The 24801-nt window shown below is 41.6% G+C and overlaps 1 protein-coding gene across 1 annotated transcript in view; it reads right to left on the bottom strand.

Moving 5' to 3' along the window:
* Nucleotides 1-24801, bottom strand: part of lekr1 (Leucine-, glutamate- and lysine-rich protein 1) — a gene marked incomplete at both ends in the record, with an annotated part of 48290 nt that overhangs the window by 4337 nt on the left and 19152 nt on the right. Inside the window, 3 exons of the mRNA XM_080459698.1 lie at nucleotides 7846-8049; nucleotides 9928-10005; nucleotides 19047-19128. Coding sequence (XP_080315824.1) covers nucleotides 7846-8049; nucleotides 9928-10005; nucleotides 19047-19128 — 364 coding nt within the window. The remainder of the gene's footprint in view (nucleotides 1-7845; nucleotides 8050-9927; nucleotides 10006-19046; nucleotides 19129-24801) is intronic.

The following is a 24801-nucleotide window of genomic DNA, read 5'->3' as shown; positions in this document are numbered from 1 at the left end:
ATGGACTTTAGATTTTTTTTTGACACTGATACAAAACAAAATAGATTTTCACAAATGAGCATGAGGACACAGAAGGCCGGGGGTTTGAGGTATAACCGGCTGGCGAATGAATCGACATGTCTTAAAAGTGTCAAATGCACTTTTGTACACACACGCACGCCAGACGGCGTTAACCATTTTTACCAGAGCGGCACTTTCCGCAGCCGAATGAATAAGCACGGCAAAAGTAAGCCAACATCACATGTGTCACGATCCGAAAAGCTCAGATAATATTTACACATGCTGCTTTTCCGATGATCCTCTCAGCGTGTCAGGCTGCATAGAGCATACTCAACAAGACGACTCCCAACAGTCTCTGGGGGAAAAGAGAAATATGGCTGGGCGAGGAAGGGAAGCGGGGAAAAAGAAAAGGGAAAGTGAAGAAAAAAAAATGGAAAGAAAAAAAGAGAAGAAAAGATGAAGTTGGGAGTGCTGGAAAGCGTAAACTTCATTGATTTGTTGATCTTCTGTCCAAATAAAATATGTCGTTTCAGCAGCTGCTGTGGCTGATAAGAAGCAAACCAGCGTAAATCTGAGACCAGTCACAGACATGTTGATGAACCGGCTGTTTCTTTTTTGCAAATGTTTGTACAGTTCGGTTTGGCAGAAAAGCGTTCTGAAAGAAACCCTCAAAAAGAAACTGAGCAACCCCTCTGAACACATTCTGCCATGCTGAAAGAAAATCACAGGCAAAACCGAGACGCCTGGAAACACATTGCATCTCAGAAAAAAATCGGAAAGAAAAAAATAAACGAGTGCACAAAGGTTTCGGCACACGCTGGGACACACCGAGTATCATGAGAAAAACTCCATTCAGGAGGGAAGCGAAACTTATTTGAGTTAATCTGCATGAGGACAGAGCAGTAACAACATTTCACCTCTTAGTTTTATTACATTGTGAAAACATCCACGTTTAAAGGACTTATAATTAGAAAACTGAACTGTAATAGGCGCATTCTGAAACTACAACCTACTGTGGGTTTTTGGTCATTAAGCATGAGCTTTGATACTCTGCTACATGTCAAAGAAAAAAAAAAAAATTAACCCTATATCACACAGCTGTATTGTTAGTGCGACCATCTGTATATGGAAAATAACAATATGAGTCGATACCCACGCATATATGTCTGATAGAGACGTAGAAAAGCTGCAATATAATAATAATAATGTGCAGCAGCTCCATTCCTTCTCTTCCTAGTCAGGGCAGACACAATATTATTCACTCCACTGGCTCTGGCTAATCACATCAGGCTACTCCACACACACACACAAATACACACTTGCAGACGCACACACAAACAGAGCCACAAAAATAGATGCAGACAGACAGCCATGCTTGAACGCTCCCCGAGAGTTGCAAGTTTGATGCTGAGATGCGACTCCTATTTAAATGTCTTCCAGCCACGAGAACAAACAGGATTCTGAGACAGGATGAAAGATAGATCACTTCTAAATATACTTTAAGAAATCATCAATCCATCGGAGTAAACATTTTTTTCCCCCCCGATTAGATGTAATTGTTGACATGGAGTATGCATACTTTTAAAATGACAGATTTTTGACAGAGCTTATGACTATTCTAGGTGCCTATGTGTGTAAAATTTGTGTGCATAATTTGGAGCTTTTCCAGTTTGATTTTTGCCCGTTAAAATCCCTGGATGTGAGGATTTTACACTTTTAAGAAGCTGAACCGTTTTTAGAAATGTGACAAACCTGCTGATGCATCCAGTATTAGTGTGTGTGTGTGTGTGTGTGTGTGTGTGTGTGTGTGTGTGTGTGTGTGTGTGTGTGTGTGTGTGTGTGTGTGTGTGTGTGTGTGTGTGTGTGTGTGTGCGTGTGTGGGTGTGCGTGTGTGCGTGTGTGTGTGTTGAAGTGCTTGCGTTGTGTCACACTCACTAATAAATCCGCATTGCCAAAAAAAGCAGACTCCTGCAAAGGTAAAGTGCCAGAAGTTTGTAAATGAACTTAGAGCCTGCGTGTGCACGTGTGTGTTAAGAGTGTGTGCGCCTTTGTGTGAGTGTGCGTTTGTGTGCATGTGTGTGAGTGTGTTTTTGTGTGACCCCCCAGGGAGCATGAGCGTGCAAATTCAGCCCTCAGAAGGAGGTCTGGGGGGATTACAGGGAGGAATGATGGGAAAATCTGGGAGCACTCTCTCATTCACTCACACGCCAGGCTGCTTTTAAGGACAGGCATGCGTGTGCAGGGAGTGTGTGTGTCTGTGTGTGTGTGTGTGTGTGTGTGTGTGTGTGTGTGTGTGTGTGTGTGTGTGTGTGTGTGCAGCATGGGCGGCTGCTACCTCGTCAAAAGACACATTCAATTTTTCCACTTGGTGCCGATACAATCTTTGCGTGCACATGCAGACAAAGACAACCGACTCCACTGATGCCCACTTTATTACAGCGACGCTCAAGGGCGATCCCAAATGGTTTGCACTGTTTATGAATCAACAACGGAGATGAACGGGTGACAGGAATCTCTGCTGACATCATGCTTCCTCCATGTGAGTTGTCAGGGACAAATTCTCCGCCTGGAAAGGTGATTAAGATTTCAAAGTCGAGAAACTTCTCAAACTCTCAGACTTTCACAGCGTACATAAACTGCCTGTAAAAATGTGACATGAATTTATGAACCGCTAATAAAAATGAGCTTGTAATAAAAATCAAGACCCAGGAAAGTTTGATATAACATCATCAGGAAAGAAGAAAGAAAGAAAGAAAGACATTACAGATATGAAGGCAAAAACAGCAGCATGGCTTCCTATTAAAGTGGCTATAAAAAGATTAATGAGGAAATGTAAAATGACTTGAAATTCACATTTGTTGTGAGTTCATGTGCGAAAAGATTGATAAAGCATACGTGAAAGAGAAAACAAAAAGACCTTCCGCAACACTTCATTTGTGTCCAGTGCAAAGACAAAATCCAACATTTACTTTGACAGATGTTTACTTCTTACATATGTAATAGAGAATAGAATAGAATAGAAAATACATTTAGAATCTCAGAGGGAAATTCTTTCCTATATACGCTGATGATGTTACATGATTCAGGTTGAAAAATATAGTCAAAGTACTTCTAGTGCATCATCGGTGCATTCACACGTTAAGTGGAAAGTGAGAGGGCATGATGATACTGAATTTATTTTTTTTCTTCTTCTTCAAACAGGCTAATAAAAGAGTCAAAAAGATGAATGTCAACAATTCATCCTTGAGATAAGGGATTCCTGTGTTCACTGCTATCTCTTTCTATTTTCTACCACGATCATATAGCAAAATAACCCAACTGGATGATTGAAAAAGTCACGTCCAGGCTTGGGGGTCTTAAAAAAAAAAAAAAAAGCTGTACATTTTGAACATTTTCTGTTGACAAAAGGAAAACAATAAACTTAAGTCATAACTTATATCATATACTATATATTTTCCCTTCCATGGGCTGTGTGTACACTGTCAGGAAACATGAATGGGAGTAACTAAGTGAATGAAAGAAATACTTTTAAGAATATTAGCAAAATTAGTAAGAACAATAATAACTGCTTGGAATAGTCAAAGATGTTGGTGATAGAGTAGAAAATCCATCCAGTTGGGTTATTTTGCAATACGGTCATGGTAGAAAATAGAAAGAGATAGCAGTGAACACAGGAAACCCTTATCTCAAGGATGAATTGTTGACATTCATCTTTTCGACTCTTTTATTAGCCTGTTTGAAGAAGAAAAAAAAATAAAAAATCACTCCTTAATGTCTCTGGATGTGGATAGACAGACCGCAGGGATTCAGAGATCATCATTTTTGTCACGAAAACTTGGCTGCTGGAAACCACTTGAAACAAGTCCTCTCACATTTAACAGATGGATGAGGAAGCACACGGATACTCCTGACCTCTCTTGACTTTTAAATCTTTTACTCTCTCCACTTTCTGCCATTTTCACTCTTTTTTCCCTCTTACCCCTTTTCCTCACTCACCCTGTCGCTATGTTTTTAACTTTGTGTCAGTTATACTGAATCAGGGCAGGCTGTCATGTTATGCCTCTGCGTGCGTGCGTGCGTGCGTGCGTGCGTGCGTGCGTGCGTGCGTGCGTGCGTGCGTGCGTGCGTCCTCTGCGACCCAGGCTGTGTGCATGTGAGAGCCAGACAGTGTGTGAAGAAACCACTGAAACCACAGTCACGGTCTCCATCCCTCCTCCCTGCCTCCCACGTCCTTTTCTCTACATTTACTCCTTCCTTCCTTCCTTCCTTCCTTCCTTCCTTCCTTCCTTCCTTCCTTCCTTCCTTCCTTCCTTCCTTCCTTCCTTCCTTCCTTCCTTCCTTCCTTCCTTCCTTCCTTCCTTCCTTCCTTCCTTCCTTCCTTCCTTCCTTCCTTCCTTCCTTCCTTCCTTCCTTCCTTCCTTCCTTCCTTCCTTCCTTCCTTCCTTCCTTCCTTCCTTCCTTCCTTCCTTCCTTCCTTCCTTCCTTCCTTCCTTCCTTCCTTCCTTCCTTCCTTCCTTCCTTCCTTCCTTCCTTCCTTCCTTCCTTCCTTCCTTCCAGTCGGGGGCATTTCTGTGTTTGCATGTTCTCCCTGTGCACAAATGGATGTTTTTTTCCACAATCCAAATATGTATTTGAGGATAATTGGTGATTATTGCTGTAGATGTGAATGTGAGTGTGTGTGTGGTGGTTCGTCTCATCCAGAATGGACTGCCTTCACCCATAGTTCTCAACCCGCAAATGTCTGAAGCAGTACAGAAGATTGACGGATCCTAAGGGTAGTTGTTTATATGCTTTTTTTTAATGCAAATTTTCTTTTCATGTTATATCTGGTGTTCATTATTTTAGTTTAAAACTGAATTATCACATTTTCCAAGACTCAAAATACATTTAACTTGAAATGCAGAAACCAGCTTCATTGAACAACATAGAATAAACACTACATGTATGAAAAGGGAATAGAAAAAGCTCAAAAATATTAAAAGCTCTTATTAATAAATGTTTACCTGGTGAAGGGCACTGTTCTCAGTGATATACACATTTAAACTCTAGTGAACAATTAACCACAGTACTGTCACGGTGCTTCCAACTGCATAAACAGACACTTGAGGGCGGAAGGATGATGTATGTGTCTGGTGAAATTATGCAACCAAGATGCTGGAACAGGGTCTGGTGTCACGGTGGCACAAAGGGTGAAGTGTGTATTTGGTGGTGTGCGTCAGTGGGGTCAGGGGGGGACAGAGGGGGACAGAGGGGGACAGAGGGAGATGAACCAGAGCGAGCTGTGAGAGGAAGCGCAGGAGGAATGGAGAAAAGCAAGATAGCGTTAAAGTGTAGCATGAATCTGTGATGTAAAACTGTGCAAGAACGGTATAAAAGAAAGACCAAAGCAGGAAGGGAACAGACTGTCCTCACATGGGCCATCAGCCGAGGAGGACTGATCCCCCAATTTTACCAGAAAGACTAAATATAAAAAAAGAAAGTCTTACATGTATAAATGTGCAATATATGTGAGTTCCTTCCTAGTTTCTTGGAGCAGTGTGGAGTCAATAATCCAGCCCATTTCTCTTACTGGAATTTTACACACGTGAAGACAATTAAAAACATGTTGTAAAAGCCAAGAACCCCCCCCCCCCCCCCATGTTTTATATTCTGTGCTTTGTATTTTGGTATTATTTTTGCAAAAAAATTAAAATCCACAATCTCTTATGAAATGTTAAGAACAAGGAATAATCATCCTTTATGTCTCGTATTCAAGGAACTTTGGCAGCTTTGGCCCATAGAGAGTAATCACACTGCGCATACGCTGCATGATTTTGACTGGTCGTAGACCAAAGAAGAGCAAATTTTAACTTGATTCTTTTGCTGAGCCTTAAAGATGGTCAACTTAAGTCATACAGTGAGAGAGGCTCCTAGATTGCCATTGTCACGGCAACTCCCTCCCATCCATCCACCCATCCACCCATCCATCCATCCATCCAATCAACCTATAAGACTGCTAAAACTGGCTGCAGGAGCCTTCAGTGAAAGTGGAATGGGACTTGCTTCTCAAAGACGTTGAGATGACAAAAATCCCGCCTCAAAAAATGAAACTACACCTTCACACAAAACTTCATCAAAATTCAATCAAACCTCAGGTGTGGCCACACTCACAGACCCAAACTGCCATTGAAACATGCTTGGTTATCCGACTGTGCCACACGAAGTCTTACATTTACACTAAATACTGTGAACTGAAGAAAAAATGCAAGCCCCAAGAACAACCTTTTTTTAAGCTCAGCATTTTGTTGACAAACGTGGTTCTGTCAATATTCCGAAAATTAAGGATTAACTGAAGTAAAAATAAATCTACAATTTCAATAGTCTGCAGCAAAAAAAGCCCTTTCACGCTGGTTTTAAATTGCTTAATAAAAGGACTTCATACAGCCTCCACCATCATACTTACATCAGCTATCTATTCTATTATATAATGCTCACTGCTGTCTCTTCATGAAGAGGAAAAAAAAAGTGCAGATTATTAAAAAACAAACAAAGACAAACACACTGAGTAGGGGGACATGTCGATGTTTAGAAAGTTGCTTGAGTTTCTGGAAAAATGTTACAGCACGCTCCAATAAAATCAAATGACATAAAACATAAACATAAAACAGAGTCACATATCAGACATTCCTGGACTAAATTAAAAGATTTTCTTCTATTCTGAAGTCTTAAATCTATTCCATGGATAAACAAGCTGCTGAGTAAACAAACTACTACTGAAAAAAAGCCTTGCATCCTCTGGAGTTTCTTTTTGTACATTCAAATATTATTCTTTCATTTTCATGTCACGGCTTTTTGCAATAAGCATCACAGAGTTTAAAGGTCATCGGAGAGGAATTGGAAATACACAGTAAAGAAAATCCTTCTCACACCACATTGTAAAACGTGTTTCTGTGGTGTTTGTTGTCACTTCCCGTCTTTATCAAGTTACCCAGGATAACATCCAAGTCGTCAAATTACATGTTCATTTCAGCTCAGAGCTTGCCTGAATGACACATTATAATCACATCCACAACAGTAAAAAAACAATTACTGTCTGAAAATCAACTGCTGTCAGAAGTATGTAAATTTGATCGATTGCTGAAGAAACACTGGAAATCTGAAGACGGTTGAGTTCATTAGATATTTAGGGGACCGGGTCTGCAAATTAGCCTTTGGCTGGATCGCTCATGGACATGGCATCGGTTGCTATTGTTGTAACAACGCTCTCTGTTCTGTCCCTCTTAAATAAACTAATAAAGAAAGAAAGAAAGTCTACCGCTTACGGTGGAAATGCTTCCCTGGATTACAAAGGTTTTTCATTTTATTTCTTGCAGTGGAATGAGCTGAATTGATTATTCCAGCAGAACAAGGATTCAACCTGACAGCAGTGTTTTGTGCTCTGGGGTCACCAGCCAGTCATCCTGCTTGACTGAATTATCTGGAGGTGATTCTGTTGTCCCTGCTCAGAACCGAGGGAGGATCTTGATTTGTGAATCTGAACCAAACGTGGATCCCCGGCGCACAAAGCTTCAGGCTATATAATCTGCTATGATCGGTCAGTTGTGGATTTCATTGGAAGGCCTGAGCGTCCTTGAACTTTGTTGTAGGACGACAAAGAAAAACACTTTCATTATCTAATGTCAGGGGAGTGAATGTGTCTTTTCTTTTAATGACGGTTCATGTCGTAGAGAAGTTTCAAGTATCATCACAAAGAGGACAATGACCATTTTAAGATTGGTATAAATAATACTGTAGAATAGAATAGAATAGAATAGAATAGAATAGAATAGAATAGAATAGAATAGAATAGACAATCACAGTCCTGACCTCTCTCTCCTCAGCTCCGTCGTTTCCTGCTGGATCCTCTCCAGGACTTTCCTCTCTTGTGTCACTTCCTCCACAGCTGCACAGTACTTCTGCTTCATTTGCTGCTCCCTCTGCTCCTGAGACAACAGCTGCTCCTGCACACTGTTGCACCTTTGTTGACATGACAACCACTGCTTGTGTTTCTGCTCCAGCTCCACTTTTAACCTGTTGAAAAGAAACTGAAGATCAAAGAGTCCAATGGTACAAACTGGACTGCTGGACGTACTTGGATAGCGCCTTGTCGATGACAACAGCCCCAAAGCGCTTTACATAGCTCATCACATTCACCTATTCACACACACATTCACACATCATTGGAGGCTGCAGATTTGCAAGGCGCTGTCACTCCAATGGTGAATACAAGTACAGGATGTTCGAATTATTCCAGGAAGACCTTTTTTTTTTTTTTTTATCTGATTGTGAAAAGATTATGAACTTGCCCATTTTAAACAACTGAAAATACACTCATGATTCATGAAGCAAATAGAGGCCAGTAGTGACCGGGCAACAAGTACATGTTAAAACGAGTTTAGTATGTAGGTTGCAAACCGTTAATTCTCCAGTAAAGTATTTGACCCAAACCAGTCTTACTAAACAGATAGTAATACTGAGAACGCACACACTTCTCCAATTTTATGTCAGGCCAAATATATAATATTTAGTTAAGCCCTTAAATGTAAGCAATATAAAATGAAAGCTTGAGTGTTTATGTGTGAAATAGATTAAATCTGTTTCTCTGAAGCACTACATTAACCAAAAAGGACAAACCTGAAGCAACAGTTTCCTTAAAAAAAATCGACCATCAAAGATGAATCAGTTTATCTTTGAATAAATGTTTATCTGAATCAAAACATGCCAAATGTGAAGAGATTCTGTTTAAGGTCATGGTAATAAGGACGTGACTTTCATGAAGAGGAATGGCCAACAGCTCCTCTGGTCTGTGGTTGTAGCTATGCTATTTAACACAGAAAGAGTTTCTCATCTCACCATTAAGCCTTTTGTTTTTTTGTTTTTTAAACAAGTACCACATCATGCGTTATCAGTATTCTGGTCAGAACAGTATCTGTTTCAGGTCAATGTATGAAATAAAACTACAGCGAAAGCACATCTAAACCCGTGTGTTTTCCCCAGGAGTAAACAATGTGTTGAGGCAGCTAAAGTCTAAATGCTTGAACAATTCAGTGAATCCCCGTCTCCCATTTCATTTTCTCACAGCTACAGGGGTGCTCCCTGCCCCCCTAACCACTCATCTCTTTTGAAATAGCCTCCACCCCACCGGTAGAGCACTATCATATGTTGGGTTGTATAGAAGCTAGAAGGGTTAGATCAGAGACCACTCTGTGGGAAGGGACATAAATCGACAGTGTAATTGAACACACCAGGCTGCCGGTGGCTCAGAAAAGGAATACCAGCAGATACCATGTGAAAAAATACACACCCTAAATACATCTAACGCCTGCACGGAAAGATGAGAGGCCCTGTCTGTCTGTCCACACATGTGGCTTGGGTGTGTGTGTGTGTGTGTCTGTGAGACACATGTGTTCGCCTGTGTATTAGTGCGATGTGCTCCAACAGAAGTGCCACCGCACCTCTGCATGTCTACAGAATCTGTGTGCCTCTGTGCACAGATGAGTGTGTGTGTGTGTGTGTGTGTGTGTGCGTGCGTGCGTGCGTGCGTGCGTGCGTGTGTGCGTGCGTGCGTGCGTGCGTGCGTGCGTGTGTGCGTGCGTAACATGACTCCCCGCCAACAAAGAAGTGCTTCCATCTGTTGCAACAGCCTCACACGAGACTCTGCTGTGTCACTAGCAGTTTATGTGGCCTGAGATCTCCTCTGATCCAGCAGCAGATCTCAGCTGGTGCTGACACACACACACACCTTTCTCTGGGAGGATAGGGATGACGAGGAGCAACGAAGCAGGGAAAGCAAGTGATTAGGAGGAGAACGAGTGTAACGAGTTAAAGCAGTGTGAGACAATATTGGGAATACTTCACTTGATGTGAAACGCAAATGTCGAGAGAAAGGAATAGTGGAGATCAGCAAACCTGAGTAGTTCTTCTATGTGCTCCTTCTCAGAGTTTTCCTGTTGAGACAGCTGCTCCTCTCTCAGTCTCCTCTGCTCCCTGGAGACACAAAGTGCGTGGCATGGATACTCAGTTTTCAGTGTTTGTTGAGTCAGAGGTGACGATTTACAGATGAAAACAAAACAGTACTTTTTTTTTTTTTTAAACGCAATTCACATCCTCTCCGCCAGCATTTCACATTCACGCAGAGGGAAAGTATGTTTTCAAAATCTCAAGTGTCACCGGAAAGCACTTGAGCAGGACATCAATTCCACACAACTAGTATTTTGTGTACTCCTACGCTTCAGTGTCCATGTGCAAGCAGCCAAGTTTAACAATGAATTCGCCCTCTGGGATCAGCAGAAGTTCAAGAAAGCATCCTGTGCTTCTTGGGTTTGACAAGTGCTCTTGGTTGCCATGCGGTGTTCCTCCGAAGTAATTCTGAATATTTATAGTTCAAAATACACCGGTTACATGTGCGCGAGATCACCTCGCCTTCCTTCCGCGGTTGCTGCCTGGTTCTTGAGAAAGTAAATTCGAAATCACTTTTATTTCTAATTCTGCGTGCCATGACAGGATGTGGTACTCTTTCCTTCTGTGCACAAACACATCGCACACAGACTTTACCCGAACCCTCCTAACCCTGTCGGCTTCTCAGCCTAATCCCCTCTCTGGCGGCATGATCAGTTAATATGTTGTGTGTGTGTGTGTGTGTGTGTGTGTGTGTGTGTGTGTGTGTGTGTGTGTGTGTGTGTGTGTGTGTGTGTGTGTGTGTGTGTGTGTGTGTGTGTGTGTGTGTGTGTGTGTGTGTGTGTGTGTGTGTGTGTGTGTGTGTTACCGGCTGTCTAGTCCTGTGACCTTGCAACCACACGCAATGAGGATACAGAGTGAGAGAGCCTGCATGTCTGAGCTCACAGGCAGACGGCCTGTTTTCACTTCCAATCCTAAAGATTCTTCTGACAACTGTGGAATTATTTTCGCATTTCACTAAAGGGGATTTAAACAAAAGAGGCAGTAAACTCCATGAAAAAAGTCTGTCCGTCTATCTATCTATCTATCTATCTATCTATCTATCTATCTATCTATCTATCTATCTATCTATCAGGCAGGAAGGAAAGGCTATTTTAAAAAAAATAACAGCAATATTATTATTCGTCAGTGATGCTTGGAAAAACGTTGGCCACAGACAGAAACAAGCACAGGCACACGCACACACTCACACGCCTCTTTGCATTTCTCACCACACTGTTTCCTTCCATGCAATTTATTCTCGCCTAGTCTTGCACTTTTGCTCTCGTCTTCAACCTCCTCTTTCCCTCGGCTGTTACAGCCACTGACAGTTGTAAGTGTGTCTGCATTATGCCTGGTTCGTCACAACATGTTGTTCCTCCTCTGCAGTCTGTCGTGTCCTTTTCCTGGTCCCTCTATCTTGCTTCAGTTTGTCTCCCGTCTCCCTCAACCGTTTACAGTGTTCTTTACATTCTGATCTCTGTTTTTTTTCTTTTTCCTTTTTAATGAGAGTGGTGAAAAAGTAGTTGCGAGAGAACAAGAGGGAGTTGTTGGAGTGAGACAGAAGTTAGACGTGTTCTTATGAAAGGCTCGGGCTTCAATGTGCAGTCAAGTGAATAGCACAGCTTAGGAGTGGCGGGGCATTTTGGGTAGTTTTGTAGCTGCGTGCAGACGTTGCAGCCAGTGTTCACATGGAAGGTGTGTCAAAGCAAGTTAAAATCTCAGCATGAGGGTTTTGGTGTGAAAAGCATAAATCAGTTTAATTGTTATTTAATTTCCCATGGAACAGATTCTGTGAACTGTGTGACCTCAGGATGTCACCGTCTCCACCTGCAACAAGATGCGGCCCATTTTTCATGAGAGGGAGAGAAAAGGTTTTCCTCATTGTGCCGGTTTTAATTAAGGTAACGCCACTAGATGTAGCGTGCATAATCACAGCTTGACAACAGCTATCACTCAAATTACAGACTGCAGATGGAACACATTTCTGCAGCCTTCAGCTGGCTGTAAAAGAAAGGTAATCAGCTGTTGTGAATGCTAAACAGAATCAAGTTTAAGTCTACCTTCTCGGCCAGATATATTTCTCAGTGTAATTAGACGTGTCAACCAATCAAAGACTGTGTCATGAAAGTGAAACAGAGCGAGTAAAACACGTGGGCGCGCCTCTCCAGATTAAAGTGGAGGAAAATGCGCGTACAGTTTGCTGTTGATCCAGGGGGAGCACAGAGGAGGCGGACGGTCCAAAACACGGTGAATCTCAACAGTAAAATTGCAACAGGCCTACGACACCCCGCTGGGTCTCTCGTCCCCAAAATACCAAACAGACACAAGAGAGGGAAAGAAGCTCTCACCATTTCAGGAAAATAGCATTTATTGAGCGGTGTGTGCTTACATGATAAACGCCAAAGCTAGTGGGGGGGCTCCCTAACAGCCAGAGAAACTAGAAAAGGAAGACTTTTTTTGAATGAGGGAAAGAAAAACGAAGATTCTCTTTTTCCCAGAGGACTGTGAATGATTTTATCTAACATAAGATAAACAGCAGGCTCAGGTACAAACAGAAGAAAAAAAAATGTTTCTACGTGGGCGTCTGAAATGGCAAAAGAAGCTCTTGTGGGAAACGGGGTCCTCGTATTGACCCTTAGCTCAATAGATCTTCGACTGTCGATAATCAAAAAAAGCACATTGACACAAAGCTTGAATGCGATGTGCGAGCACACACACACACACACACACACACACACACACACACACACACACACACACACACACACACACACACACACACACACACACACACACACACACACACACACACACACACACACACACACACACACACACACACACACACACACACACACACACACACACACACACACACACACACACACACACACACAGAGAGCAGTTGGCATGCATCAGCCTTATGAAAACAAGCTGTATCACATCAATCACATCAATCCTTTGCTCTTTCTCTCTTGACCTTCATTCATTCCACCATCCACTCTTTTATCTCTCCCCCTTGCTTAGTGCGTCCATCCTATCTTTCAACTATCCCTCTCTTCCCTCTAATCCATCCTTTCAACCGGGCCCGCGTCTGTGTTGGATCATCCACGTGCTCATCCTCTGATGAAAGAATGAGCTCAGCGTCTCCCGCCAATCAGAGAGCAGTAGGAAGCTTCCCGACACCTTTTACATACGTACATATCATCTCCATGTTATGATACAAGGTTGGCAAAGCTCTTGTTGATCCACAGACAAATGCTGTCAAAGCGGCCAAAGGCCGAGTTCATAACTTCCCAGCACTGCTGCAGATTTGTCCAGTGGCCATAAGTCTGACTTTTAAATTGGGTGATCAAAGTGACATAAAATTTGCAGGCATCTCCATTCACATGCCTGAGGAGTGAACGTGTAACACAACCCAAAGATCCCCGGCATGCTCCGACATCCTAAACAGTGTGCATGTGAGTGGAACCACTGATGACAAAACAAGTTGCCCTTGAGTGTCCCTCTGGCATGCTGATCAGATTGCACGCTCGGATCAGAAAAATTCCTCAGACCGCCCCTAAAACATAAGTGTATATGCGTTTCAAAAGCAACAGGCTGGCGCCACCGAAATACAACAGGTGTGAAAGTGTGACGCTGGATGGAGGTGGGAGGGTCAAAGGTAGGCCAGTTGTCACGGCAACTCCTCCTGCATACAAACAGTTATTGTCCTATTGAGCTGGAAAGAGCATCAGAGGCTAGAAGGTGGTTGTGGAACCGATAAGATGCACAAGGAAGCTGAAAGAGTACAGCACATACACACAAACAAGCACAAGTACAAACACAAACGGCAGATGCTGGAGAGGGTGACCAATCCGCTTCAACCGGACAGTGAAAGGAGAGTTAGCCGATCAACTCAGACGTCCCATCTGGAGCTCTGTCTAGACTTCGCTTGGCTGTCTGCCATGCGTGGCGTATGGAAGAGAAGTACCTGGCCTGTTTGCTGATAATATAGCAAGAAAGGAGTGTAAGTCGAAGTTTGGGACATCGAAAGTACGTCACATGAATAACAATAAAATGAAACAAAAAGAAATGCTTATGGCCATTATACAGAGTACAATTTAATTTTGTCAAGCTTTCTACTTCTGTAAAAAAAAATATTTTTTTAAAAATGCTAAAATCTCCCAAAATAGAATAATGCCTATAACATTTTTTTTTCTTTTTTCTTAGTTGGGCTCTCATATGTCAAAGAAATTCATAGAAGTCACGGTTTTTACAAGGCCATTCGTCATTCTATGAAATACAAAATCTATTACTGTGCTTATAGTCTGAAGTCTATAATGGGATTTTCATATGGAGTCCTTAAAGTGAAACAGCTTCCCATTTGATGATATTTGCAAAAATGTTTGACAGACTATTATTTTGTTGTTATTGTTTCAATTGAAATCAAATCAAACTTTATTTATATAACAGTTTTTGCACAATAAAACACAACAGAAAGTGCTTTACACAGTTAAAAACTGAATAAAAACAGACGAGTAATACTCACCCATGCGCCCACCTCCTGCCATTGTATTTACACCTTCAATGAAAACTAAAAGCTAACTGGAACATGAGTAAGTATTTATAACCAGTGTAAATAAAGATGAATCGATGGTTAAATAAAAATTCCCACACTCTACAACAAAGGAAGGTCTTGAGCCTCAACACATGAGCAGCTGAGTTCCGAGATGTTTTTTTTAGGGGAAAGACCGGAAAGCAGAAAGACATTACAGTTGTCAATTCAACTTGAGACAAAAGCAGGCATAATCATCTCCCTGCTGGCCTTGAGATTGAGAGGCTCCACAGCACAAACCGCACTTAATTAAAGAGTCTCATCCACTTCTGCATTTTTAATTAATATTAAGAGTTGCACCAGTGCTGCCACTCTGAGGGGTCAGTGGGATTCACTAGACCTGAAGTTGTTGCATAAATGTTATACAACGGGAGACACACACACGTGCGCGCACATGCACACAGACATTTTTTTTTAGACAGGTTTTTTCTGGACTTACTCTGATGTCAACCAAAGCTGCTACTTAACTACAGTAACTGTATTTGTGGTTCTAACCTTAATCTATCAGTAAAATGTAAAATAGCTGCAAAAGGGATGAAAGCTCACCAAAATAAGAGTGCGTAAACAGAGCCTGATCCTCACAATTGTAGTAAATACAAGTCCCCATATGTTCAGGCACGCACGCACACACACATGCATGCACACACGCACGCAGAGACTCCTTATCCTGTAATAAAGTCACAGACTTGAGCATGGCCGCCTGATCCTCCCCACACAACTCATGCAACATGGCCTTTAGGCTGATTCTCCCTATAGCATATGTCCATATGTCTGGGTGGGTCGCGTGAGACTGCAAACATCCCCTCCATCCTCCCTGTCTCAGCACTGATCCCCCTGTGTTGGGTGGATGTACTTGTTTCGCACACGTGTATGTAGCAAAAAGTCAAACTAGGGTTTTGACAAATTTGCACTAAAAAGAATAGGTAGGTGTAGATCTATTTTTATCTATCACATTGACTTACCTTGAAACCAAACAGGATATTTAATTGACCTAAATCAGGTACCCAAACAAAGAAGCATTTAAAAAAAGAGAAGAAAACTATAGAATTGATGGTGATTTGAAAAAATGTGATTAAAAGAGAGAAAATTCAAACAGATGAGCAGAGGAGAAAGACAAAAGAGAACAAAATTGAAGTGAAAAAAGGAAAATTATAAGACCGACGGCCACAAAGGAATGCTTTATCTGAGGTCTTCCACGTCAACTCGTACTCCAATTAAGAGGCATAAGAGACATTTACAACAGCAGACAGTATTTTTGTGTCTTTATGTATAATCTCAGTGTTTTACAGAATAAAGACACTCGATCTTCCAAAAATACTCAGAAACCAAAAATAAACTGAATGTGGCATAGCTTTGGTAAGTCCACCCACATGAGGTGCAACCACAATACATGTACACACCAAAAACCAATGCTGCAACAAGTTCTATATATAATGTATGTGTGCAGTATTTCAACTCCCAAACCCGTTCTGCAGGACGTAATCTATCATGTAACTGAAGGAGGCAGCACTAGCACTGTTTGGGTTGGGAGAGAAAATCTAGAAATCAGTCATTTAGAAGGGAAAAAAGGAATAGAATGAGACAGAATGATTGGTAGGTTACCAAGGGAAAGAGAGGAAACATTATGGAATCAATGAATGCTTCATCTACAGCCTGTCAGGTGAAGTAGATAATAAGATTTAACATCTCCTCCCTTTATCTAGAGGGTGTATCCCGCTTTCTGTGTGTACACTTGTGAAATGGTTCGGAACCAAATGTCAGGAGTTATATTATCAAAATGAGGTTAAAAGCATTGAAACTGCACGGCATAACAAAATGTGGCAACAAACAAGCTGGTGGAAATATTACTATCGTCACGATTAGACCAAATATGGAATGATTTATTCAGGTCGATGTTTGAGAAGGTCGAGGGAAAAAATATAGAAAGCAGAAATAAACCTGCAGTGACCACGACAAGTATTTGTGTGCTTGTAAAAGAGGTTGAAAGTGAGCCTGCAAAATATTGCTCATGAAGGAGTGCACTGCTTTTGATATTGTTTCAAAACTGACAGGTTTGGATTTTCTCTTGTTTGAGGATTGCAATTTATTGTCTACTTGTGATAATTTGTCCATATTGTACATAGAAACAGGCTTTAGTTCGTACAATCACATTTTTTTTAAGGGTGGCCACAATACACTTCAAATCGAGGATGAAAAACATAATTTTCATGTCAAAAACAGTGTTTGAAAGTACAGAAGATCACCTGAGGCTGCATTTACTAAGATTCCAAATAAAGAGCACTATAATGTGTGTTCAAGCAAACAGATTGCAGCTTTGGTTTCCTGGGTTTTGTGAATCATCAACTCAGAATAATCGTTGTCTGACAACACAGGTGAGCAGGAGTATTCAGAGGAGGATTTTGCATGTTTTCTGCCTGTGTCTGATATAGAAAGACTGTAGGGAGGGTGGCCAAAAGAGCTACTAAATGAAATTTGATCACATGGAGGACGTTCACAAACATTGCTACAGAGGGGAGCGACAGCAAAAGAATACAACATATTCACACCTCTGGACAATTTGACAGCCAACACAGCAAGAACAGACAAACTATGAACAGAAAGACCAACAAGCCCAAGTGAAGCTCAAACGACTGTGCAGTCAAGAAGAAAACATATTTGGACTCTGATGCGCACTTGGATGTTTCAGCTTGGTTTGAGTCCCATCAGCTCATAGGGAAAATCCTCACTTCAGATATTAAGCTTATGATCTGTACTGTAAGCAAAATGCAGGGTGATTTATATAGTGCAAATTACAACATAATCATAGAATAGCAATTTTACCTCCCCAACAAAATACAGAAAAAAATGTTTAGGAGAAGATTATTTTGTCTATTGATTTCATAATTCATTACTAACCATTCCACACTCTCTGTATTTTCAATACTCGTGTTTGCACCAGATGAGCCTTGTTGCATTTGAGAGGCATCGAAGAAACTTGGACCATCAGCACCATCAACGCAACGCCATCATGTTTTTGAAGAAATGTGTGAAGTTGTACAGAGAAGATTATGCTGAAGTGGAAGTCAAATACAAAGAAGAAGAATCCAATACCTTCAGCAAACTGACAAACAAACAAAAGAAGGGTCAAACTACAACTGTATCCCAAATGGTTTTACACTGATCTATAATAGAAGCACAGAAAAGCAGGAAAATCAAGTGAATCAGAGGCCAAACAGTCCCAAATATGCAACGTTTCTGAAAGCCTCCTGTTGGGAACTGGCGTGATGCAGAGGAGGAAAAGCATTTTAAGCATGCACTCAGTGGAATTCAGGGGTACTAACTAAAATGTTTGGGCCTGACTATGTTGCTGGAAAAAATATTAAGGAATCATCAGAATTATTAAAAGTCATCTCAAAACTGAACATGTGTAACAAGTTTGAAGCAACCAGTACAGCAACCATTGTAACTTCTTTGTGGCTTGGCACTGCGGAGCAGCTGTCTCCATCTTACTCTACATCAACTGCCTCCTCTTCTGTTACACCAACCACTTCCGTCATGTCCTTTAATACATCCAAATACCTTCCTCTAGAACCCTCTCCAACATACACACTATCTCTCCTCAGCACTATTTCAAGTCACCCCAGCCTCCCTTCTTCAAGATTTATCTCTGAAGAGCTCCACCTTCGCTGTCCCTCTGATGTTTTCCCTTTAAAATCCTGTTCATCGCTTCCACCTCCAGCTTTGTCACTGTCCCCAAACTATACATCTTAGCAGGTTTTAAGACTTCCTTTTCCCTCTGGCTCCAATCCTTCTGGCAAACACCTCTGCCCCAGCACTTGTCTCCTAATCCATCATGTTTGCACTCTATTCTCCAGGTCTTGTGACCAAAAAAAACAAAAATAAGCAAACAGCAGGGGATCACAGAGCTGTTGGTCACCACGCACGTCAGTCCAAAATGTTATGTCTCACTGTCATCCTACAGCTGACTGGCTCAAACATGCTGCTCTGACACAAAACAGTGCCGAGATTTGACTCTGTAGAATATGTGTTGTGGGTGTAGATGTTTATTTCTCCGTCTGTGTGTATTTGTATGCACAGGTCTCGGCTTTTAGGTGGAAGGAAAAGAGACAAAAGACTGAGCAGTTGAAAAATCTTTGGACTGGTGGAGCTTCATCATCAGCATATTTTCAGAAGCCACAGGGGCATATTTATTCTGAAGTCCTAAAGCCCTGACTAGACCTTTGTGTGAGTGTATACAAGTCAAACCCTCTGTTGTTGCAGCTTAGTGGGCCTGGTATGTGGAACATGAGCACTTCCTGGTTTGGGCGGGGTCAGTGGAGCCGAGTCGACAGCATTGATTGGTTGAACGAAATTATCCATAAAGCCAACTTTGCAGTGACCTGTTCTTCACCCAGCATATTCCAAATACCAAATCCACCTGCGTCCCCATCTGCACACGTGTTTTCGTGTGTGTGTGTGTGTGTGTGTTTTGCCACATACTGTAGACACTTACATCAGCTGGTGAAGCAGACTCTCATTCTCATCTCGCCTTTTCTGAATCTCCACACTGCGACGCCGCAGCTCCTCGCTCAGCTCTGTTCAGACACACACGCACACACACAAAAACAAGTTTGCTTTACATTGTGAGGCTGCAGTAAAACAAACAAACAAACAAACAAAAATCACAAAATGCGACCTGCATCTTGATGAATGCAACAAACGCTGGAACCCATCTTGCCACCAGAGGCTATAAAACTACGATTTACAGAAAAAGACAGACAAGGTTTCAAAACCAGAAACACAATCGGGAAGGTCAGCAGTGTTTTCTATCACATTATTTACTTACAACTGAGCACAGGAGGATACCCTGCATATCAAATGAAACTAGACTCTGACAAGAGTGGAAAAAGAGAAAACAATACAACAGGTAGAGGGGGAGGACCACAGAAGGAAGTGTATCACAAAACAACAGGTGCCGGGGAGAAGTGAGGAAAACAGCAAGGCTACAAAATAAAGGTGGGAAGTTGAGAGATAGGGAAGCCGTTAAAAAACAAAACCAAAAAAGGAGGAAATATTGTGTGGAATGGAGCAGGGTGTGTGCAGAGGAAGACAGACTGCATAATGTTGTGCTTGAGGAGAAAACCATGAAACTCTGGATCAGCACGCCACAGTCTGTCGTTGTTGTGTGAATGATGCAAAGTATCGCAACTGCTTCTTTCCATCTATGTGCGTCCACTGGTGTCTGCCACAGGAAATGTAAGTATTAAGAAAGGGTAGGGCATTCAAATCGATTGAAAAAAAAAAAGAAGTAATTTAAATGGAAGGGTTAAAACACTCGTGATCAAAACTGAGATTTGGGCAGACAACAGTATTTAAATCTGAATTAAATTATTAAAAACTTTTTTTTTTTTTAAACCAATATTAAAACACAGACAATGGAAATCAATTACAAGATAACATTCACAAGATAACATTTAAACCTGGAAGTTAATGAAAAGCAGGGGCATAAAAATATGTCTTCAGCTCTTTCTTCAAACTGATTGTCTTGACTGAGCACGTTTGACGTCACAGTTGCATAAATATTTTTTTAATTTCTTCTTTGGTATGCCGAGCAAACCAGCTCAGTTCATCATTCTGAGTGTGGAAAGAACTGACAAAATAATGACCTTTTCAATGACTTTCTGTATTGCTGCATGCACCTACAGTATATGAAGTCTAACTCACATTTGGCTTCTTTTGGTTTATGTTCTTAAAGGATTTGTCATCTCGCTGTACAAAGAGAAAGTGGAGGTTCACATAATGATCCAAACGCTTATTTGGTGTCTCTATAGAGAGATGCAACACTTACAGCATCACAAGTGGCTTGGATGACCTGGCTTTAATTTTGCAATAACTTCTTACACTCACAGAAGTTATGTTACTTAGTTGAAGTTTATGTTCTCACGGCTGACAATATTCAGTTTCTTGGAGATATTATTCCGCTTATGGCATTGGTAAAAAAATATACAGGACAACAAACAAAAAAACACAAAACAAAACTAGGAAGTAAAAAATATAGAATAAAAACACAAAATAAATGCCGATATGCAGATAAAAATAAATGATACTGTGTACCAACTGTGTAAGTAAGGAAGGTCAGCATGTTTTGATTTAAAAGTGTTTGAATGTGAATGTGTTGTGATTGTGAAAAGATACACAGCCACACCGTCTAATTTACCAGATTTTCTAGGCTGGAGCATACATTAATACATTAATTGAAAAAAAAAAAGAAAAAAAAAAAAGACTTGGAAGATGCTGAACTGCAATATTTAGACCTGATGTCAGACTAGTAACTTGTCAGACTGTAGCGGTGGACGTAATGCAGCTCCAGGCAGGAGTAGATATCACGCAAGAGGAAAGCTCTTAAGTTTCCAGCCCGACGGTGAAAAACTGGAGATACTGAGAAAACGCTGTGTGTGTCACAAAAAATAACTTTTCGTCAAACTGACCTCAGCTTTCAACACGCTAATGCACATAGTTACCGTGGTATCCACAATCATTATCTGGATGACCAACATTGTCGTTCGTCCTCTGTTAAACTGAAGGCACAGGGGAAAAAAACCCTGCTATAGCTGAGTTGTTTTCAAGTTGCGCTGCAGGTTTCCTGTGATAGACACCATGTGATGCTCTGAAAACCTTTTCTCAAGGACATCTCATGCAGACAAAGCCTGTTCATTAAAAGCTTCTTTGTAGCATTGGAGATTCACTTTACTGAAAGCTTCATCTAACAAAATTATTGAAGAGCTTTGTTAACGTCTTGTTCAACTATCGCTGTGTCGTAACACATTTCTGATTCGTACATTTTCTTTACCCAATAGATTTTATGTAAAACCAGACTTGCAGTGGCCTCTTCTTGCTGTTCGGCAAAACAAAAAAGCAGTGGGTGTCTGCTCAGTTGTTTGTATGGTGCAGAAAGTGGAGCGTACCAAACAAGTGTGTGCTTGTATTTGTGTATTTGTGTGTGTGTGTGTGTGTGTGTGTGTGTGTGTGTGTGTGTGTGTGTGTGTGTGTGTGTGTGTGTGTGTGTGTGTGTGTGTGTGTGTGTGTGTGTGTGTGTGTGTGTGTGTGTATACTGAGAAAGTTGTCTGTGAGGGTCCTTCAGAGAGGTGCAGCAGGGCGCGCTGGCTGTAGCCCTGGAGAGCTCTCAAACCGATCCAGAAATGTCAGCCTGACATTGCGTTCAAGCTTTTGTTTTCCTCGCTCTCCCCTCATTGGTTGTTCTTCACACAGTCTCTCTTCTCTCTCAGTCCATTTTTTTTCTTGATTTTCTTCATCATTTTGTTTTCCCATTTCTCATGTGGTTTTCATCTCTCTCTCTCTCTCTCTCTCTCTCTCTCTCTCTCTCTCTCTCTCTCTCTCTCTCTCTCTCTCTCTCTCTCTCTCTCTCTCTCTCTCTCTCTCTCTCTCTCTCTCTCTCTCTCTCTCTCTCTCTCTCTCTCTCTCTCTCTCTCTCTCTCTCTCTCTCTCTCTCTCTCTCTCTCTCTCTCTCTCTCTCACAGCAGGAAAAAGGGGGTGTAGGAGGCCCTTCTCAAACCGGCAATACACCGATAATTGCTTTCTGGTCACTGTGACATAGCAAGGTCTGCCAGGGTAAAGCAGCATGCACACACACAATCACTCTCTCTCTCACACACACACACACACACACACACACACACACACACACACACACACACACACACACACACACACACACACACACACACACACACACACACACACACACACACACACACACACACACACACACACACACACACACACACACACACACACAAATACACAAAGATGCCCAAGCACAACAGAAACACGCACACATCAGCGAACACACACACTCAAACAAGTGTGTCCACACAGCAAAAGTCGTATAAATACTTGGTAGAGCAGAAAGACTTTGCAATGAAAGCACACCAGTCAACCTGACTTTCCCTGCTGCACTTCTATTATGTCCCTCAGTCTGAACAAACAGAGACACAACGTGTAAGAAGGTGGCTGCAGAAATTACCGGCAGCTCTAACTTGTTTTACAGTATTGCTACTGGGTTGGTGGTCTGCAGTGCTGCAGTCACAGTATAATTGACTTTACTGGAAATATTGACAGAGCACCTTGCATTGAGTACTACCTTACAGTAAGTGAAAGAGCAAATCCCAAAGTGAGCAAAAATAACTAATAGTATTTCAAGATCGGGTAGATAATCTGCACTTTTTGCCGAGAAATGTGTTGGGTTTGAATGCCCAGACAGCCCTTAAGTACCCTCTCATTGTGCAGATAGATACTACCACAACTTGGCTGAACCCACTGCAGAAGTCAGAAAAACTACAGTTTGCTATATGGTGTTTTCAAACTGCCTTCAAATACCATTCAAAAGTCGTTCTCCAGAAATATCATGTCAACACTTTATCACGATCCTGGTGTGTCGATAGTCATTTTTGAATCATTACTTTATTAGTAGGAGTTTGAAGCTTAGAAAAGGTCCTGATGTCCACTGTGGGACCCCTGACCGACAGCTGTGATCAATTGGCTCGTGCTCTGCTCTCCCTGGGCTCTCGGACACGTGCCGAGTCAGGCTTTTGGAGTTACTGTGAAAAGAACAAATACTTTTTCCTCAGACTTCTGCTATGCGCTAAAGGACTAATGATATGAAAACACCCACAAGATGCTACCAAGCAATCCATAAGTTTAATGTTTGTTTCTTAGATCATGACAACCGCTCTTTAAGTGTTATTACCTAGTAGTAAAAGTCACTTTGCCTAAGATACAGATTACACATAATGATGCAGTAGTGGTTAACAGGCTGTAGCACCGGTGCAAGTCATGTCGTCCAGCTAACATTGGCAGTAATTCCAGCAAGGCAACATTATATACACCTCCCTTGTACCAGACTGTACCTCTCATGTCTTGACAACTGCTTTTTTTTTTCTATTTTCTTTTTTTTCCTGGACGCTTAAAATATCTTGCTGGAATTGCGGTCATACTGACGTGGAAATGCCACACAGTTTCTTTGTTGAATGGACATCCATGATCTGAATCTAATGTTTTGTCCCGTCTCAGATTCAATTTCTGTGACATGGTGCGCGATCTTGCTGGACGTGACCGTCACAAGACGGTACACTGTGGTCATGAAGTGATGAATATGGCCAACAACAACATCAACAGAAGTTATGACACTTGAATATTGCTCCATTGGCATTGAGGGGTACAGAGTGGACTAAAAAAGATCCTCCATGACACCACCAAGCCATGGGTGGACATTGTCTCTTGCATGTGTTGATGACATTAAGTGCTTGTTTGAGTTTCTGTTCTCGTTCTGTCATCTCGGACCAGTCTGGCATCAACAGGGCATCCTCGCTCAGAGAACTTCGGCTGACTGGGTATTTTCTTTGTTTTAGACCGAATCCAAGTGACAACTGTGCAAAATAAAAATACAGGCAGCTTCCAGAATAGATCACGCAGCACTAACATCTATGTCACTTTCAAAACCACCGATATATCCAGTTTTTCTTTGTTCTGGTGCAGTTTGAATTCCAGCTGGTCATCTAGTCCATATCTACATTCATAAACACAAGAGGTTAATACCCAGAGAACTTCTGATTAGACATTTGTCCTAACAAGTAATGAAACAGTTTGTATTGCTACACATAGGCTGAAAGTTTTGAATGAATAGCAATGCATCAAATCTATTACACTGAATTGGGCCATCAGTTACGCAAGGTTACTATTTCATTTCAAGTAGCTAACAGTACGGCAGCTTCAAAAAGCCTTCAGCAGATAAACATAAACAGCTATGGCATCTTAAGTGTCCATATTCAATTAATTTGTTTGTAGGTCAACTGGGGAAGGTCACGGAGCAGGCCAAGATCTAAAGTACTACACTCTAAAACATAAAATTAGAAGGCACGCAATGATTAAATGAGTTATTTGCTTCTCTGTCTAAATCCCAACCCCTGAACTTTGAAGTAATCTCCCTGTACATGAGCCACTGCCATGAGGAGAGGGACACAAACAATACAATAAGAAAATCATCCACAACAAAAATAACTCAAAAGACCCATGAAAAGGGAAGAAAACAAGAAGAAAACAGATTTGCTAAAATACGTTCAGGGGAATAACAACATGAAATGAATATGTTTAAATATGACACATATGTGGGAACACATTCCTCCAGAAGAGACTATTAACGTACTCATGCATAAGCAGACACACCCAGCATGTGTAATTGTGGTAGGATT

The sequence above is a fragment of the Lipophrys pholis genome, assembly GCF_963383615.2.
Source record: "Lipophrys pholis genome assembly, chromosome: 3".
Lineage (NCBI taxonomy): Eukaryota > Metazoa > Chordata > Actinopteri > Blenniiformes > Blenniidae > Lipophrys > Lipophrys pholis.
Note: the sequence above shows the minus strand (reverse complement) of the source record. Positions and strands in the feature narration are given on the sequence as shown.